The 13,476-nt window shown below is 45.2% G+C and overlaps 3 protein-coding genes across 4 annotated transcripts in view; all 3 read left to right on the forward strand.

Moving 5' to 3' along the window:
- Positions 1 to 12,141, forward strand: part of EGLN1 (egl-9 family hypoxia inducible factor 1) — a 595,298-nt gene extending 583,157 nt beyond the window's left edge. Inside the window, exon 6 of the transcript XR_007509862.1 lies at positions 12,127 to 12,141. The gene's annotated coding sequence lies outside the window, so the exon portion shown is untranslated. The remainder of the gene's footprint in view (positions 1 to 12,126) is intronic.
- The window catches only part of RAB4A (RAB4A, member RAS oncogene family), a 471,873-nt gene that overhangs the window by 272,507 nt on the left and 185,890 nt on the right, over positions 1 to 13,476 (forward strand). The window lies entirely within an intron of this gene.
- Positions 7,062 to 13,476, forward strand: part of GALNT2 (polypeptide N-acetylgalactosaminyltransferase 2) — a 101,366-nt gene continuing 94,951 nt past the window's right edge. For both annotated transcript variants that reach the window (XM_049831366.1, XM_049831367.1), the window contains exon 1: positions 7,062 to 7,278. In XM_049831366.1, the coding sequence (XP_049687323.1) occupies positions 7,150 to 7,278 (129 nt within the window). In that variant the 5' untranslated portion in view covers positions 7,062 to 7,149. The remainder of the gene's footprint in view (positions 7,279 to 13,476) is intronic.

The raw sequence follows: 13,476 nt of genomic DNA on the forward strand, positions 1-13,476 counted from the left end.
GAGGGTGGATCTGCCTACTTTTACTGGAAGAGGAACAGCGTAAAACTAATTTCTCCAGGTTTGCTGGTTTTGGCCCTGTTTTCAGAAACAATGACTTTCATGATTTCAACAGATGATGATAAGGGTTTGAAGCCAAAAGGGTCATGAAGGCTACAAACGGGGTCAATTTTCATCCTCTGTGGTAAGTGAGCCTATTTACTGTCTGTTCCAAAGTACTGAAAGATTAAATTTGGGAGAAATCAATATATGACTTCTAGAGGGTATGTGAACTGAAATAGCTGTGAGCATCTCTTTTCCCTCCTCCATGAAATACACTCTTGAGTGTGATATGGAAGACCTGTATAATTTGTTATAATGATTGTGGGATTCGAACACCGAATTTTGCAAATTGGCAAATATTCAAATGAACATGATAAAGCAACATATTTATTGATGATATGTGCTGTGTGAAAAGACTACTTTTAATTGCACAGTGCAAAATTTTCTTGAGCGGTATCCGGGAGTACAATCTATAGCACTGATAAAAATTTATCACCAGGGTTTATATGTTTAGCCGCAGTTGTAATGCAAAAAGCAGCCACGGTGCTAGGGCAGGCGTGTGGGGATTGGTATCCTTCACCTGGCGCAGAGGAGTCTCTGGGGATGTACAGCACTGCTGACTGTCAGATTGCACCGTGCCCAGGAGGAATTGTGTGAATAGGATTCTATGGACAGCATATCGCTTTTGAGGCATGGGCTCCACTGTGTGCATCTCAGTGGGAGCCAACAGTATGAAGATGGAAAATGATAGTATATTAAAAAAAAAAAATTAATCAAAGACATCTGAGCTGTATTCAGCCTGTCCACTATGGCATCTCTGGACGTTACTTGTCATTGTCAGTGATTAGGATGCTTCTCCACAAAACTGGCGACCTGCTTTCCATGTCTCAGACTGAAAGCACTTTCTTTAACACCTACTGTAAGGGAAGTGGGGAAGAAGTAAGGAGATGCTTTCCATTATCCAGTTGAAACTAAAATATTGTATAGCAACGAGAGGTATTCTCTCTCTCCCCCTCCAAATCATACAAAGTCACCGAAGAGAAGCATTTGCAATACCTAAGTTGAGCACTCACTAAGCATCAGATTCTCCCTGCTGGCTGTATAAGAAATCAGGGTCTGACATCCTAGGGAGCTGGTGATCCGAATCACTTATCAGTCTTTTCATTCAGACACTGCAGAGAGTCTAAATATGGTGCAGTAACTTTGAAAGGGAAAGGCCTATGTTGCTTCCTTGTACTCTCACCTCTCCTCCTACCACACCTCCTTCAGTCCTCTCTAAATTTTTTTCTTTCTTTTTCCCTTATTCTCTCACATTCCCTGTGGTGAGCTGATGATGGTGCAATTCGCTAGGGAAGACTTTATTTAAAGAGATAAGCAAAACCTGCTTCTGGTAGAACACTTTGACTCCGGGAAACCTTTTTCTTGATCTCCAGGAATCTTATTGTAGGGTAATTTAGCTGCATTTTCTATGCTTTGCTGTAGCAAAGCTGTATCATAGATGGATCGCCTCAAATTACTTGGTGATCTGGATTATGAGTTTGAATAGACAAAGCACCAGTTGAGATTACAGCACCATTGTGTGATGTGTTCACATTTGTCTTTGTTGCTCAAAAATAGACTTTTGTATTATGCATTAGCATGTAGTGTTTACCCCTAGCCTCAAAAGACTTACAGTACTACAGCTGCACACCACTGCAACGTAGTCTTGCTCGAGAGGAAAGGATGGAATTTCCTGCCTGGTCTCAGACTGTAGATCATCAGTCTTTACCACTTCTGGCAGCTATGAAGCATCCAGCATGACCCTCAGAATTCAGATAAATGCAATGAAAGGGGATCAAGTTACCTCAGTCAAAGGTGAGGTCATTGTTCCAGCAAGCCTCTCTCCACGGCCGATTCTCTCTTTCATCTATCATCGCTCTCCTATGAGGGATGCTTCTGAGTTGTATCACATTTTGGTATCTGATCGTCAGCCTACAGAATGCTGCAAGAGGTTTGTTTTGTGCTGCTCAAGTTCAGTCCAACATGCTAAGTGACTCAGCTCAGGGAGAATAGCTGGCAATGGGACTGCAGTTTGTACTGGCTTCTGCCATCTTTAGTGGGAGGCCTACCAAAGGCTGAGTTGTTCTTTCTTTGTCTTCACCACCCATAGGAAAAGAATCTGTTTCCTCTCTTTGTAGAACTGAACAACTCCAAGGAATGTTGAGCCTTAAACTTTATTTAATAGGGAGGAAGGGCTTCCAGATTTGGATCCTTTACCTTGGAAGCACGAGGGCTTAAGCTGATACTGCAAAGCTGTCTGAGAAAATGCAGCGTTTACAGTATAGTATCTGCATCGCATGATGTAATGTGTTGATCAATCTCTAATGGGGAAACAGCATTAAAAAACTGCTATCAGAGGAAATAGCCATTGCTTTATGCTTTAAAAGTGAAGATACTGCCTTCTCGACATCAAAGTCTAGGACGAGAGAGCTTTAGTTCTGAAAGGCCTGAATGTATTCGGACCTTGCACGGCAAACCCTGTAGTCAGGCAGGGTGACACACTGTTTTCAAGGTAAAATGTGAATGATACGATATTTGATACTTGGGGTTTTAATATCTTGAAAAACATTCTTGGAGGGTAACAAGATTTTCTGGAAGTGAGCCACTTTCGAATGCTATTGCCAGCACGTCTGCCTACTCTGGGTAGCATCAGAAACTGTGCTGAAAAATTAAACAAACATAGTTCTTGGCATCTAAACAGATGGGAAAGGACATGTTGACTCCCAAGCCTTTAGCTGAGGAGGTAGTCTGTTTCTCATTGTTACCACTGTGCAGTGAGGAATTGCAAAACACCCACATAGATTTTCAGACCTGCTAGCTGCACTTAACCTTTAATCCTGCAAGTACTCAGCCATGAGCATATAATTTTAAACGTCTGAGTAGTCCAACTGACTCCAATGGGAATATGCACTGAATGAAGTTAAACATTTGCATAAACGTTTGCAGGATCAGGATCTTTCACTACAAACACAATTCTTGCACTACAAACACAAACTCGGCTCGGTCTGAGTACTCAGCTCAAGCTCTCAAGACATTAATAGACCTATATCCTCTACAGATGTATTTTAAATTTCACGTTAATATGTGATTTCTATGTTATAAACTGTCATACATTAGGCTAATGAATAACCTTTCTCATGAGAGAGGAGGAACAATACACTTTCTGACATAACTGCATAGGTTTGAAAGAAAGTAAGCCGAACTGGATCAGCAACATACTAGCTTCCGTGTATCAAAGAGGTTCAGGCATCTCGATCGGATTTTTGGCCTTTTAAAGTTTGTAAAACCTATTTTCTGTGTCTTAGACCTGATCTGAAAATCCTTCCTGTCTTTGCAAAGACAAGGTTGCTTGCATGAGTAACTCACCTATTCCTAAAGGTAAGGACTGCTTTTCATTCACACTGTCAGAGGATTCGTTCACATCTGATCAGGTCATTTAACTCCAGAAAAGGATGAGCAACTTTTGTGGTTTTTAGTTACAAGAAGACGAACACTAACACTCTGAATGAGACTCTAGTCATGGTTGTGTCTGGTTTTATACCCGCTCTCAAATAAACTTGGTGAAATTCCCTCTGGTTTACACCCTAGCTAACTACATCGCCATTTGACTCATCGAATCTAGGTGTCTGCATTACAGATCTAAGGCAAAGTTTTGATGATTCCTTCTGCAAATTTCACTCCTATTTGTACTCTCACATGCTTGATCTCTCTTTTGTTTAAAGGGCTGTGGTTGATACAGAGGCATTTATATTCTGTGAATCATTCTAGCAATGCTGCTCTTAAAATATGCTAATATTTTCTTTTGAAATGCACTGGAAAAATCATTAAAAAATATCTTACGTTTTTCTTGAATTCTTTGCTTTAATTGAAGTGCTTTTTTTTCCCAGTTTTGCTTTGCTGACTAAACACGTTAGGACTTTTGAGGCAAAGAGGTATGTGCATGCGAATGCGTTGTAATAGAACAGGCAGCCTTTCCTAGAGTTAAAGCGACGTAACATTTTCCATTCTAAACCTCTGTGTTTTCTGTGGTCTCTGAAATATAAATGATTCAGGATGAAATCTGCCAGATTGGGACTTTGTCCAAATGTGAATATTTTGGAAAGATTTGAAGAAAACTGGTTCAGCCAGTTCAGAATATCAGGAGAGTGAAAAAAAAAAAAAAAATGCGTTTTTTGAGCTAAATAGGTTCCTACAGCCTTTTTTGAGCACTTCTGTACTTTATCAGCAGAAGGCTGAAAAATGAACTCTGACATGGAAGTAGCCTTCCTCGAAGTAGACATGTATTTGCTTGTTTGAGAAGAAATTAGTTTTGATTTGACTGAGTTATAAACCTTTGAAAACTGTGATTGAGCATGTGCAGTGGATTATTTCGGTAAACTTGTGAAGCGTGCAGCTACAGAAGGATTTTCTGTACATGCACGGCTGGCTAATTTTGCTGGAGAGGGAAAAATCTATCTAAGCACATTGCTAAAATCAGTGAAAATACCTGGGGCTGCAGGGAGACCTTTGAAAATTGTCCCAAGATCTTTTAGACTATGAAAAGGGCAAGAAAAGGTGCTGTAGGCTTTGCAAGGTGTTTAAAGAGTAAGTGGCCTGCAGATTTTGTAAAGTTAAATGGGATTATGGCTCCAGAATGGAACGCTTTACACACTTAAGTATATGATGTTTTCTGTGGGGAAGCAAGCCATGCACAGCACCCTCTCCCTCAGCAGATCTGCCCAGTGAAGGAATCCCCCAGCAGCAGGGAAGCCGCTTCTTCATCTCATGCCTAGCTGATTGTAGAGCTTAAGCGGCAGGAGTTTATCAGGATGTTCACAATTTTGGCCTGTTGAGAGTGCTCTGAATTATACAGAAAGTCTTGCTAATTAAAATTTAGCCTTTGGGGTGGTGTGTGTGTGTGTGTGCGCGTGTGTCTTTTTAGACGCAGGCACAATCAGTGCTTTTGCAGGAACTGCACTCACTTGCATCAAACACACTTTGGATAAATCAAAAACTCTCATCCAGAACATCTGCGTGTCTCCTGGCAGCCCATACTCTCCAGTGTACCTCACTTCAATAGATGCCAGTTATTTGATTCCAAAACTTGTATTTGGCTCAAATTGGGTGTCTCTCTGCAACTCCCTCCAAAACCAAGAATCGTAATGCCGTGTTTATTGAAAGAGTCATTTACTCTGAAGAAAGAGATCTCTTTATTTTACACTCCCCAAATGAATACTTATTTGGGGTTTCTTCCTTTGTCTTTTCCCCCATCCTATCTCTCCATCAGGGTTCTGGCAGGTGGGAAGGTGTGCAGTTATTCACCGAAATCTTTGCATGCCAGACAACTTCTGCCCTGGCGGTGCCAACACTGGCGCAAATCACCTCCCCGACAAGACTGTCAGCGGAGTGACTGTGAGCAGGTGAGCTTTTGATGCCATTTCTTTTGGCTGCTGGATCTTTTCCAGCTCATGCAACAGAATTTCTGCCAGACCCCTGCCACATCCTGGCACGGCCTGGTGAGCAGTCTTCTGCAGAGGTTCTGTAGCCGCCAGTGCGGCTAGACTGGCAGAGATCCGACACCAGTATAGACAGAAGGAGGACAGAAATGTGGGATACAGTCAGAATGGGTGGTAGTAAAACAGCCTATTGAAAAAATGTGGTGAGATGTCAGAAAACACCTTTAAAAACCGGAGACGTTCTGCTCTGAGTGGATACTGTGGCTCTGAAATAGACGGGCTTTTTAATTGTTAGGGAACGTGTCTCTTCCCTTCTTAGTTTTGCGTTCTCATTTCTTGATGTCTCACAGTGGGACGAGATAGCAGCAAATGCCAAACAACGGGAAACTCGGTGGCGTGGAAAACCAGCAGCATGAGCTGCACACAAGCAAGTCAGTGAACCACAGTGAGAGCTAGCAGCAGCATAGCGTCTGTCCTGAGGTGTTTAAGGGTGGAACTGGGTAAGCAGAAAGAAAGGTAATTTTACCAGGCGATGACCCCATATCAACAGACCAGCCTCTAAGAGCGGAGCCCCGCTTGGGTCAACCTGCCGGGGAGATCCAGGCAGAGTCCCCCATGGCTCCCTTCAGGCCTGCGGAGGGGCGACCATGCTTCCAGGCTGGGCTCTGCTGCAGCGCAGCGACCCCAGAAGTGCAAAGGGGGAGCAGGTGCATGACCTCGGTGGGCCGGCGGGGCTGGCGGGACCTTGGTGTCTCCCGTAAAGGCCACGGAAGAATCTCTTCAATAAGGTAAGGCGGAGACTTATGGAATGAGGTGCGGATAGCTGTCACGCAGAGGAGGCCGGACATCCCCCAGCGTGACTTTGCTTTCTCACCTTTGAGGTTTAGTGAAGACCTGCCTTAGGCGACTTCGAGGACGCCGCCTTCCCAAAAAGCGGGTTCTCCCTTCCCTTCAGCGGGAACAGCGGGGAGGGAGGCAGACGCGGGACTTGTGGCGGCCAGCCTCGGGAGCTTCTGTGGCCCTGGGAGTCTCTTCCATCACCCGCCAGTCCCGGTGGGAGCGGGAGAGCCCACAAGAGGAGCGATCCCATCCTCGGAGAGCGCAGGGGAGGGAGCCACCAGCCAGCCCTGCGAGCCGGGACCGCTCCTCACGTCAGGGGGGTTCCGCTCGGCGCGGCCACAGACACTTCGCCGCCGGTCGGCCCGGGGCGGCGGGAGAGGTGGCGGGCCGGGGCCCAGAGCGGTACCCGCCGCCCGCCCGCCCCTCAGGCAGCCGCTGAGGAGAGCCGCGGCGGGGAGGGAGGGAGGGGTGGGCGGGGCCGGGCCGTGCCGGTGCGCGCCCTGCCGCCGGCGGGGGGCGCGCAGCCTTCCCCCCCCCCCCCCCCGCCCCGGCCCGTGAGGGAGGAGGCGGCGGCCCGGCGTGCTGCAACCATGGCGACGCCGGTAGTCCCGCCCCGCCCCGCCCCGCCCCCCCGCGGGGCCGAGCGGCGCGGGATTGGTCGGGGGGCGGGCGTTCGCCCTCTGCCCCCTGACCCTGCGCGGCAGCGGCGGCGGCGGCGGCTGGAGCGGAGGCGGCGGCGGCTGGTGCTGGCCGTTTCGTGGTGGCCTGGCGGCGGCGCGGGAGGGAGAGAGGGAGGATGCGGCGCAGGTCTCGGCTGCTGCTCTGCTTCGCCTTCCTCTGGGTGCTGGGCATCGCCTACTACATGTACTCGGGCGGTAGCGCCGCGCTGGCCGGCGGCGGCGGCGGCGGCGGCGGCGGGAGGAAGGTGAGAGCCCAGCCCGGAGCCCGCCGCGGGGCGGGAGGCGGGAGGGAGAAGGTGCGCCCGTTCCGCGTCCCGGCGGCGGGGCGGCTCGGCTCGGCTCGGCTCGGGCCGGGCGGGGGACGGCGCTGCCCGGTCCGCTGGGCTGGGGTGGGGTGGGGGTGAATCTCCTCAGCGCCGCGGGGCGGGAAGGCGATCGCTTTCGGGCGGGGTGGAACTCCCCCCGGGCTTCCCCCCGTCCGTCCGTCCGTCCTTCCTCCCGCCCTCCCTTCCCCAGCCCGTTTCCCGGAGGCAGACGGCTTCTTTGTGGACTTCAGACCGGTTTTAGCCTCGTCACGTCGCTCCCTATCCAACTGCGGCCGGCCACGTCCCGGGCCGGGGGAAGTTGGTGTGGGAGGGGAGAGCGGGGCGGGGGGAGCCCGCCCGGGCTCCGCTCCCCTCCCGGCAGAGAACGTCTGCCCCTTCCTTCCTTCCTTCCTTCCTTCCTTCCTTCCCCCGCCGGCACCGGAGCCGTTCGGGCTCGCCTTCCCACCCGGAGAACCAGTGCCAGGATCCGAGCCGCAAACGCCTTTCCCCCCTTCTCTGTTCCCTCTTGGATGCGCAGCGGTTTCTTGTTCTCCTTAGCGGTACGCCTGAAATACACTGGGTTTCTCTTCTGATCGCTTTTGCGATATTTCAGGAAATAGCTGGATTTGTCACCGCTCGTGTCTGTGGTGTGGAAGGTCCGGCTCTTCGTTTTTTTTCAGCGGCTCCGTCGCTAATGTTCAAGAAGTTGTCTGTTGACAGTAGAGGAGTGATTTTTTTTTTTCATTATTCTGTCCGTCAGCTTATGAAGTAAATTTTTCAATGTGTTGTAGCAATTCCTCGGTCAGGAAAATAACTGGAAGTTAAGTACGTCAGAGTTCACGTTTGTGTCGAGCAAAACAGGCTTTTGTGGCATGATGTGGGAAGTGGCAACTTTATCCACTAACTCTGTTTAGAAAAATTAATTATGAGTGAGTGCCTTTTGGGGGGGGGGGGGGGGGGGCTTTTTTCCCCCCAAGAATAGCAAAGCCAGGAGCTTTTAGAAACTGTTGTTTAAGCCTTATGCTTTGGAATAGGAAAGGTGAAAAAGCATCTCATAATTGTGTCGTTTTTCAAAACAACCCAAACAAACCCAGAAATGGGAAGATGGCAAGTGAGTGAAGCACACCGCAGTGAAGTAGTGTTATTTGATAATAAATGGCAGTCTCCTGTTAAATGAAAAGCAGTGTTTCTTAAGTCTAGCAGTGTATAAGAAGAGGAATCTTTTTACGTTGCTTTGATGCAGTTTGGTTCATCAATGCATGTATTCCTGGTAAAAATCTGCTGATGGCTGATTCCCGTGGCAGGTCGTGCAAGCAAATACTTCCACGATTACTTACATGAGCAAGGGTCTAGAGAATGAGTTGCTGCTCGTTGATAGTTGACTCTCTGTTCTGATTTGTCCTGTTTTATTTTCTCCCCGTAGCTTAGGAATGTGTTCAATAGCAACTTTTGGCGTAATATATTAAAGTAAGTGTGAAGTGCGTATTGCTAAATACAAGCTCTTGGTCCTTCAAAGTAGATACAGTAGCAGAAATAGATCAAGCATGTGATAAAAAGTAAGGCAGTAGCCTAAAGCCATTCTTGAAGAACCACTAGAGTGTATTTAGAAAGTAAAAGCTATCTTACGCTGCTGCTGATGTATAATGGGATAAAGAAAAGCTATCAAGGCAGATATATCTGCAGATAGGGAAATATATTTTTAACTCTTATGGTGTGTTTCATTTGGAGTTTCCAGACAGATCTGCAACTCTGTTCAATTCATTTTTACTGCTGGGGAAACTGCAGTGTAGGGATAGTGATTTGCCCAAGGTCACCTAGAAGACTAGGTGAGAATAAAATGGAAAAGAAACCAGTTTTTCTGAGTACGAGTCTGGTACTTAATCTGCTAGAACCTGCTGCTGTTTATTATTGATATTGGTAGGAGTTTTTATTATGGCTTTAAAAGATCTATGATCCTGATACTTGCTTCGGTAGTATTATTTGTTATCATTCTGCATAAAATTTAGTAAACCTTACTGGTTGGGATAATTGGGAGAGTTCAGTAAAGATAATTTAAAGAAAATGAGACATTTCATAGGCCTGCGCTGAAGCTCAGGGCTAGTTTTAAAAATGTGAAACTTTAAAAAGTAGGGCCATGATAAGGAAGAAAGTAGGTGCTGTGACCACAAGAAACAAGTGGGGAAATTAACAATTATGTGTGGATTGGTGATTTAGGATTCTATTTTCTGTCAGCGAAGCGTAAAATTTAATCCTAGGCCTCAGCGTAGGTTAGCAAATGTAAGTAGAGGAAGATGTGTGTAATGTAATAGCTTTTGAATCTCAATAAAAGGCTTATTAACTTGGTGTCAGGCCCTGATATAAAGCAAAAACACAAACTGTCTTAAACTTATGAACAGAAACCCTGCTGTAGTAAATTTCTTGGTGTGTATGACTTCATGTAGTCCTTATTACTTGCCCACTATTTCAATATAATGGAAACAGAGTTGCATACAGAAGAACATCACTTTTAATAAATTGAAGTCTCTGCCGTGTTCAGTCTATAAAATTACAAAAGCCGGGAGGGGATAGTTCTTCATTTGTGTGAGTAATTTGCATGTTAATTACAGATCTGGTTATACAAACAGAATGGTTTTTTTCCAGAAGGATGATTTTTTTTTTCCATACACAGACCTAGTGTGTTATCCAGACATACTGGACTTGTTTGGTACGGCAGCCAGCCCCGTGATGTGATGAACATCACCGATTCCCTCTCTCTTCAGTAGTTGAAGGTGTTTGCCCTTTGCCAGGATTGCACTGGAGTAAGAGAAAAGAGTGATTTCTGTCTTTTTTTTTTCTTTCTTTTCTTTTCTTATTAGAGTAGTGTCAGAGTTAATGTGAGTGTCTACTTATTTTGCTTCTCTGTTTACAACCTTTCTAATGAGATCTATGAAGCTATTTGGATGTTGCAGTGTGCGGTACAGCCTTGCCTAAGTTTTTGGCCCCTGGCAACAGTGGTGGAATCCACAGCCCTCTGTGCAGTGCTCTGGCCTGGTAGGAGCTGAGCAGGCACGAAAGGGTCTAAAGCACACAAAGTAGAAGCTGTCTCCTGGGTAAATCTGCAAATGATAATAACAAAAAAAAAAAGTGCAATGCTTCTCATTCTGGACCTAGGCATAAAAACCGTAGCAGAAAGAAATTACATCTTCCATGTCTGGAATTTAGGGTGTGACAACATTTTTCTTTTTTCTTTTTTTTTTTTTTTTTCCTTGAAAAGAAGAAAAGGGTAGAGTCAAAGTCTTTCATTCAAAATGTGTGAGGTGTTTTGGTTTTTTTCTTCTTCTTCTTTTTCTCCCCTCCAGTAAATCTCCAATTAAAATGACTATAAGCATAAGAGAGCCATGGGTTCAGTTCACTTCTTTTCCAGCCAGATCACTGGGTTAGAGATTGGAAAGAGTCTGATTCACTTGTTTAAAGGCTAGAGAAACTGTTCCCAAAACAGAGGCTGTGACACAGAAGAAAGCAAGTTGCAAGCCCAACAGTTGTGAGATGCAGAAAAATGTGGGCTACTTTTGTGTTCACTTAATGTGTTTTATATTAAAAAGCCTTTGGAGTGGAGACTGGAACTTCCCTTCTTGTGGATGAATTTCCTAACTCATAGCAAAAGCGATTCATGCTCTGTGTCTCAGACTTGCACAAAATGGAGCAGCTTCTGCAAGATGGTTAGAAAGCTACTCATACCCTCCTAAGCCAAAGTCATCCTGATGATGTGATCCCCTCCTAAGACTGGTGTGAATTTGAATCTGTGTATTTGTCACACAGGTTTTGAGTTCTTTAAGCACTAAGCTCTTGCACAATAGAGTGGCTGGATTGAAAAAAAACCAAACAAAACCCAAACAAAAAAATCAGCCAAAACCCCCAGCTGTTTTCTAAACAACTTACTCTTCTAGGCATTAAGACAGTAGCCCCGTGTAATTGAGCCCTTCAGGCAGGACAGAGGAATGTCTGCATCTTGTTGAAAGCACCAAATGCTTCACTGCTGCCAAGAGTGAAATCTTCCTGAAGGAGACCTATAGGCAGAAAGGGAATTTACTGTTGAAAGCTAAGGCATCAAGAGTGGCCTGCTAGGTTAAGCTGCCGCTGAGCCAAGGTTTGGAGCCTTCTGGATTTAGGTGCTGGAGTGCTGACAAGCTTTTGCTTTTGTTGCCATGTAAAGAATGTCAGTTGTTTTTAAGTTGGACCTCTGTCCCCTCCCACCCTGTCTTTGCTATCTAGAGGAGGAGGCTAAAAGCAGTCTTTCAGTAAGGACTGATGGATAACTTTTGCTAGTGCTCCTTAGAATTAGAATCATCTTTCTTTTTCATCAACTTCCCCGCAAAAAAAACCCCAAAACCAAAACCCAAAACAACCCCCCCAAAACCAACCAAAAAACCGAACCCCAACAAAACCAAACCCCCAAACCACCTTGAACTAGAAGCTTGTTACTCTCTTGGCTCACCAGATTTACTGGGTGTGATGGAAGGAATTGGAGAAATCTAATTTACGGTTAGCTGAGCCACAAGGAGGCAGGCTTCTCCTGTAGAATGGGTTATTACCCTGTACATAGTGCTTGTTTTCCTTTCCGTGTTCTGGTTTGGTTGGTTTGTTTGTTTGTTTGTTTTACTTTGGAGCAGGCTTTCGATAGGTGGCTGTACCATGGAGCTAGCTGAGATGAAATAAATCCAAAGGTAAAAAGTGATGCTTTGCCTTGAGTACGTGACTGATTAAAAGTGACTCAATCGCTTTGGGGAAAGCAGGGGAAAAAGAAGCAAGCTCTGTAAGTTCTTGTTCTACAAGGATAAAACTTTAGAATAACTCCTTTCAGCATACGCAAAGGTTTCTTTTCCTCTTTCTTTTCTCCTTTTTTGGAAACCCTGTACTATTTCGGTTACTGTTAAATGAGGCTCTTACTGTCATTACACATAATGACGTACATAGGAGAGCAAGAGTGCTACATATACTACAGATTTAGTGCACCTAAGTTTCTTTTTGAAGGTTTAAGTAGGAGGAAAAAGGAAATGTGTTTTAACTTTAGGTATATTAACCTGGTTTTGTCAGAGAATGAAACTGTGGAGTGTAACTTCTTTTTACTGTTTCTCTCAAGGTGCGTGAAGGCCGTAGAGCTTCTTTTTGGAAGGGGGTTAAAAATAACCTCTCTGGTTTTCTTGCCTTCTTTCATCAGAGGAAGGCATTGCCTGTTTTAACTGCTAAATGCTAAGTTTAGTTTGCTAGACAAGTGAAGATATCAAAGGTTAAAAAAGTCAAATTGTCATGTGTCCTTTCTGTGGCATTCACTTCCTAGAAGGTGCAAGGAGATAGAAAAAGACATTCCTCTGTGTAACAGGTAACAGTTTCTGCTAATAGATGTCTGTCTTCTATACAATACTGTAATAAATGGGAAAGAAATTAAGTGCCCAGGCACTTCAATAATAAAGCTGTCCTTCTCTCACTAGAATGTAAAAATGAGTCTCTGAAGTTTGTCATACATGCATGTTTTCTTAATCTAACCTATTTCACTTGACAAAATGACTGTCTTGGCAATTCAGTCACTTGTTTTTGTGGATTACTTCATAAAATTTAAGTTTCAGTGCGATGCAAAGGCAGTCAAATGCAAATTTTGTGCAGTCCGTTTAGGTCTGTCCTTGTATTAGGCTCTTCCCTTTTTCTCCCCTGCTATTTGAAATGCTTCCATGGGTTTTTTTTCCTGTTGATATGGAGGGGCAGTGAGAAATTAATTCTTAGCTAGAAGACTCTTGCGTTGTCCCCTGCAACCCACCAGATTAGAAACTGATGACTCTGGCATAGGTACAGATGCTGTTGCTCTTGGATTACTGATAGCTATTTTGTTTCATAAATGGAGAAGTAAGAGCAGAGCTGTAGTAATGGCAGAAGGGCTTGGGGAAACAAGAATGAATTCTACACTAGTGTCATATGGAACAGGGTAGTTAACCAGCTTTTCCCCTAGCTTTTCCCTTTCTTGTGGGTATTGTAGTAGTTTGCTGTGCTTCTCTGTGTTATTCCATTGCTGCTGTGGTTTGCTGCTTACTGTGGTCTCTGTGTACAAAGTTTGTAAGTTGTAGTGATGTCCTTTGACAGATGTAGTTTAAAAATTAATTAGTGCAC

This window comes from Accipiter gentilis, chromosome 28, assembly GCF_929443795.1.
Source record: "Accipiter gentilis chromosome 28, bAccGen1.1, whole genome shotgun sequence".
Lineage (NCBI taxonomy): Eukaryota > Metazoa > Chordata > Aves > Accipitriformes > Accipitridae > Astur > Astur gentilis.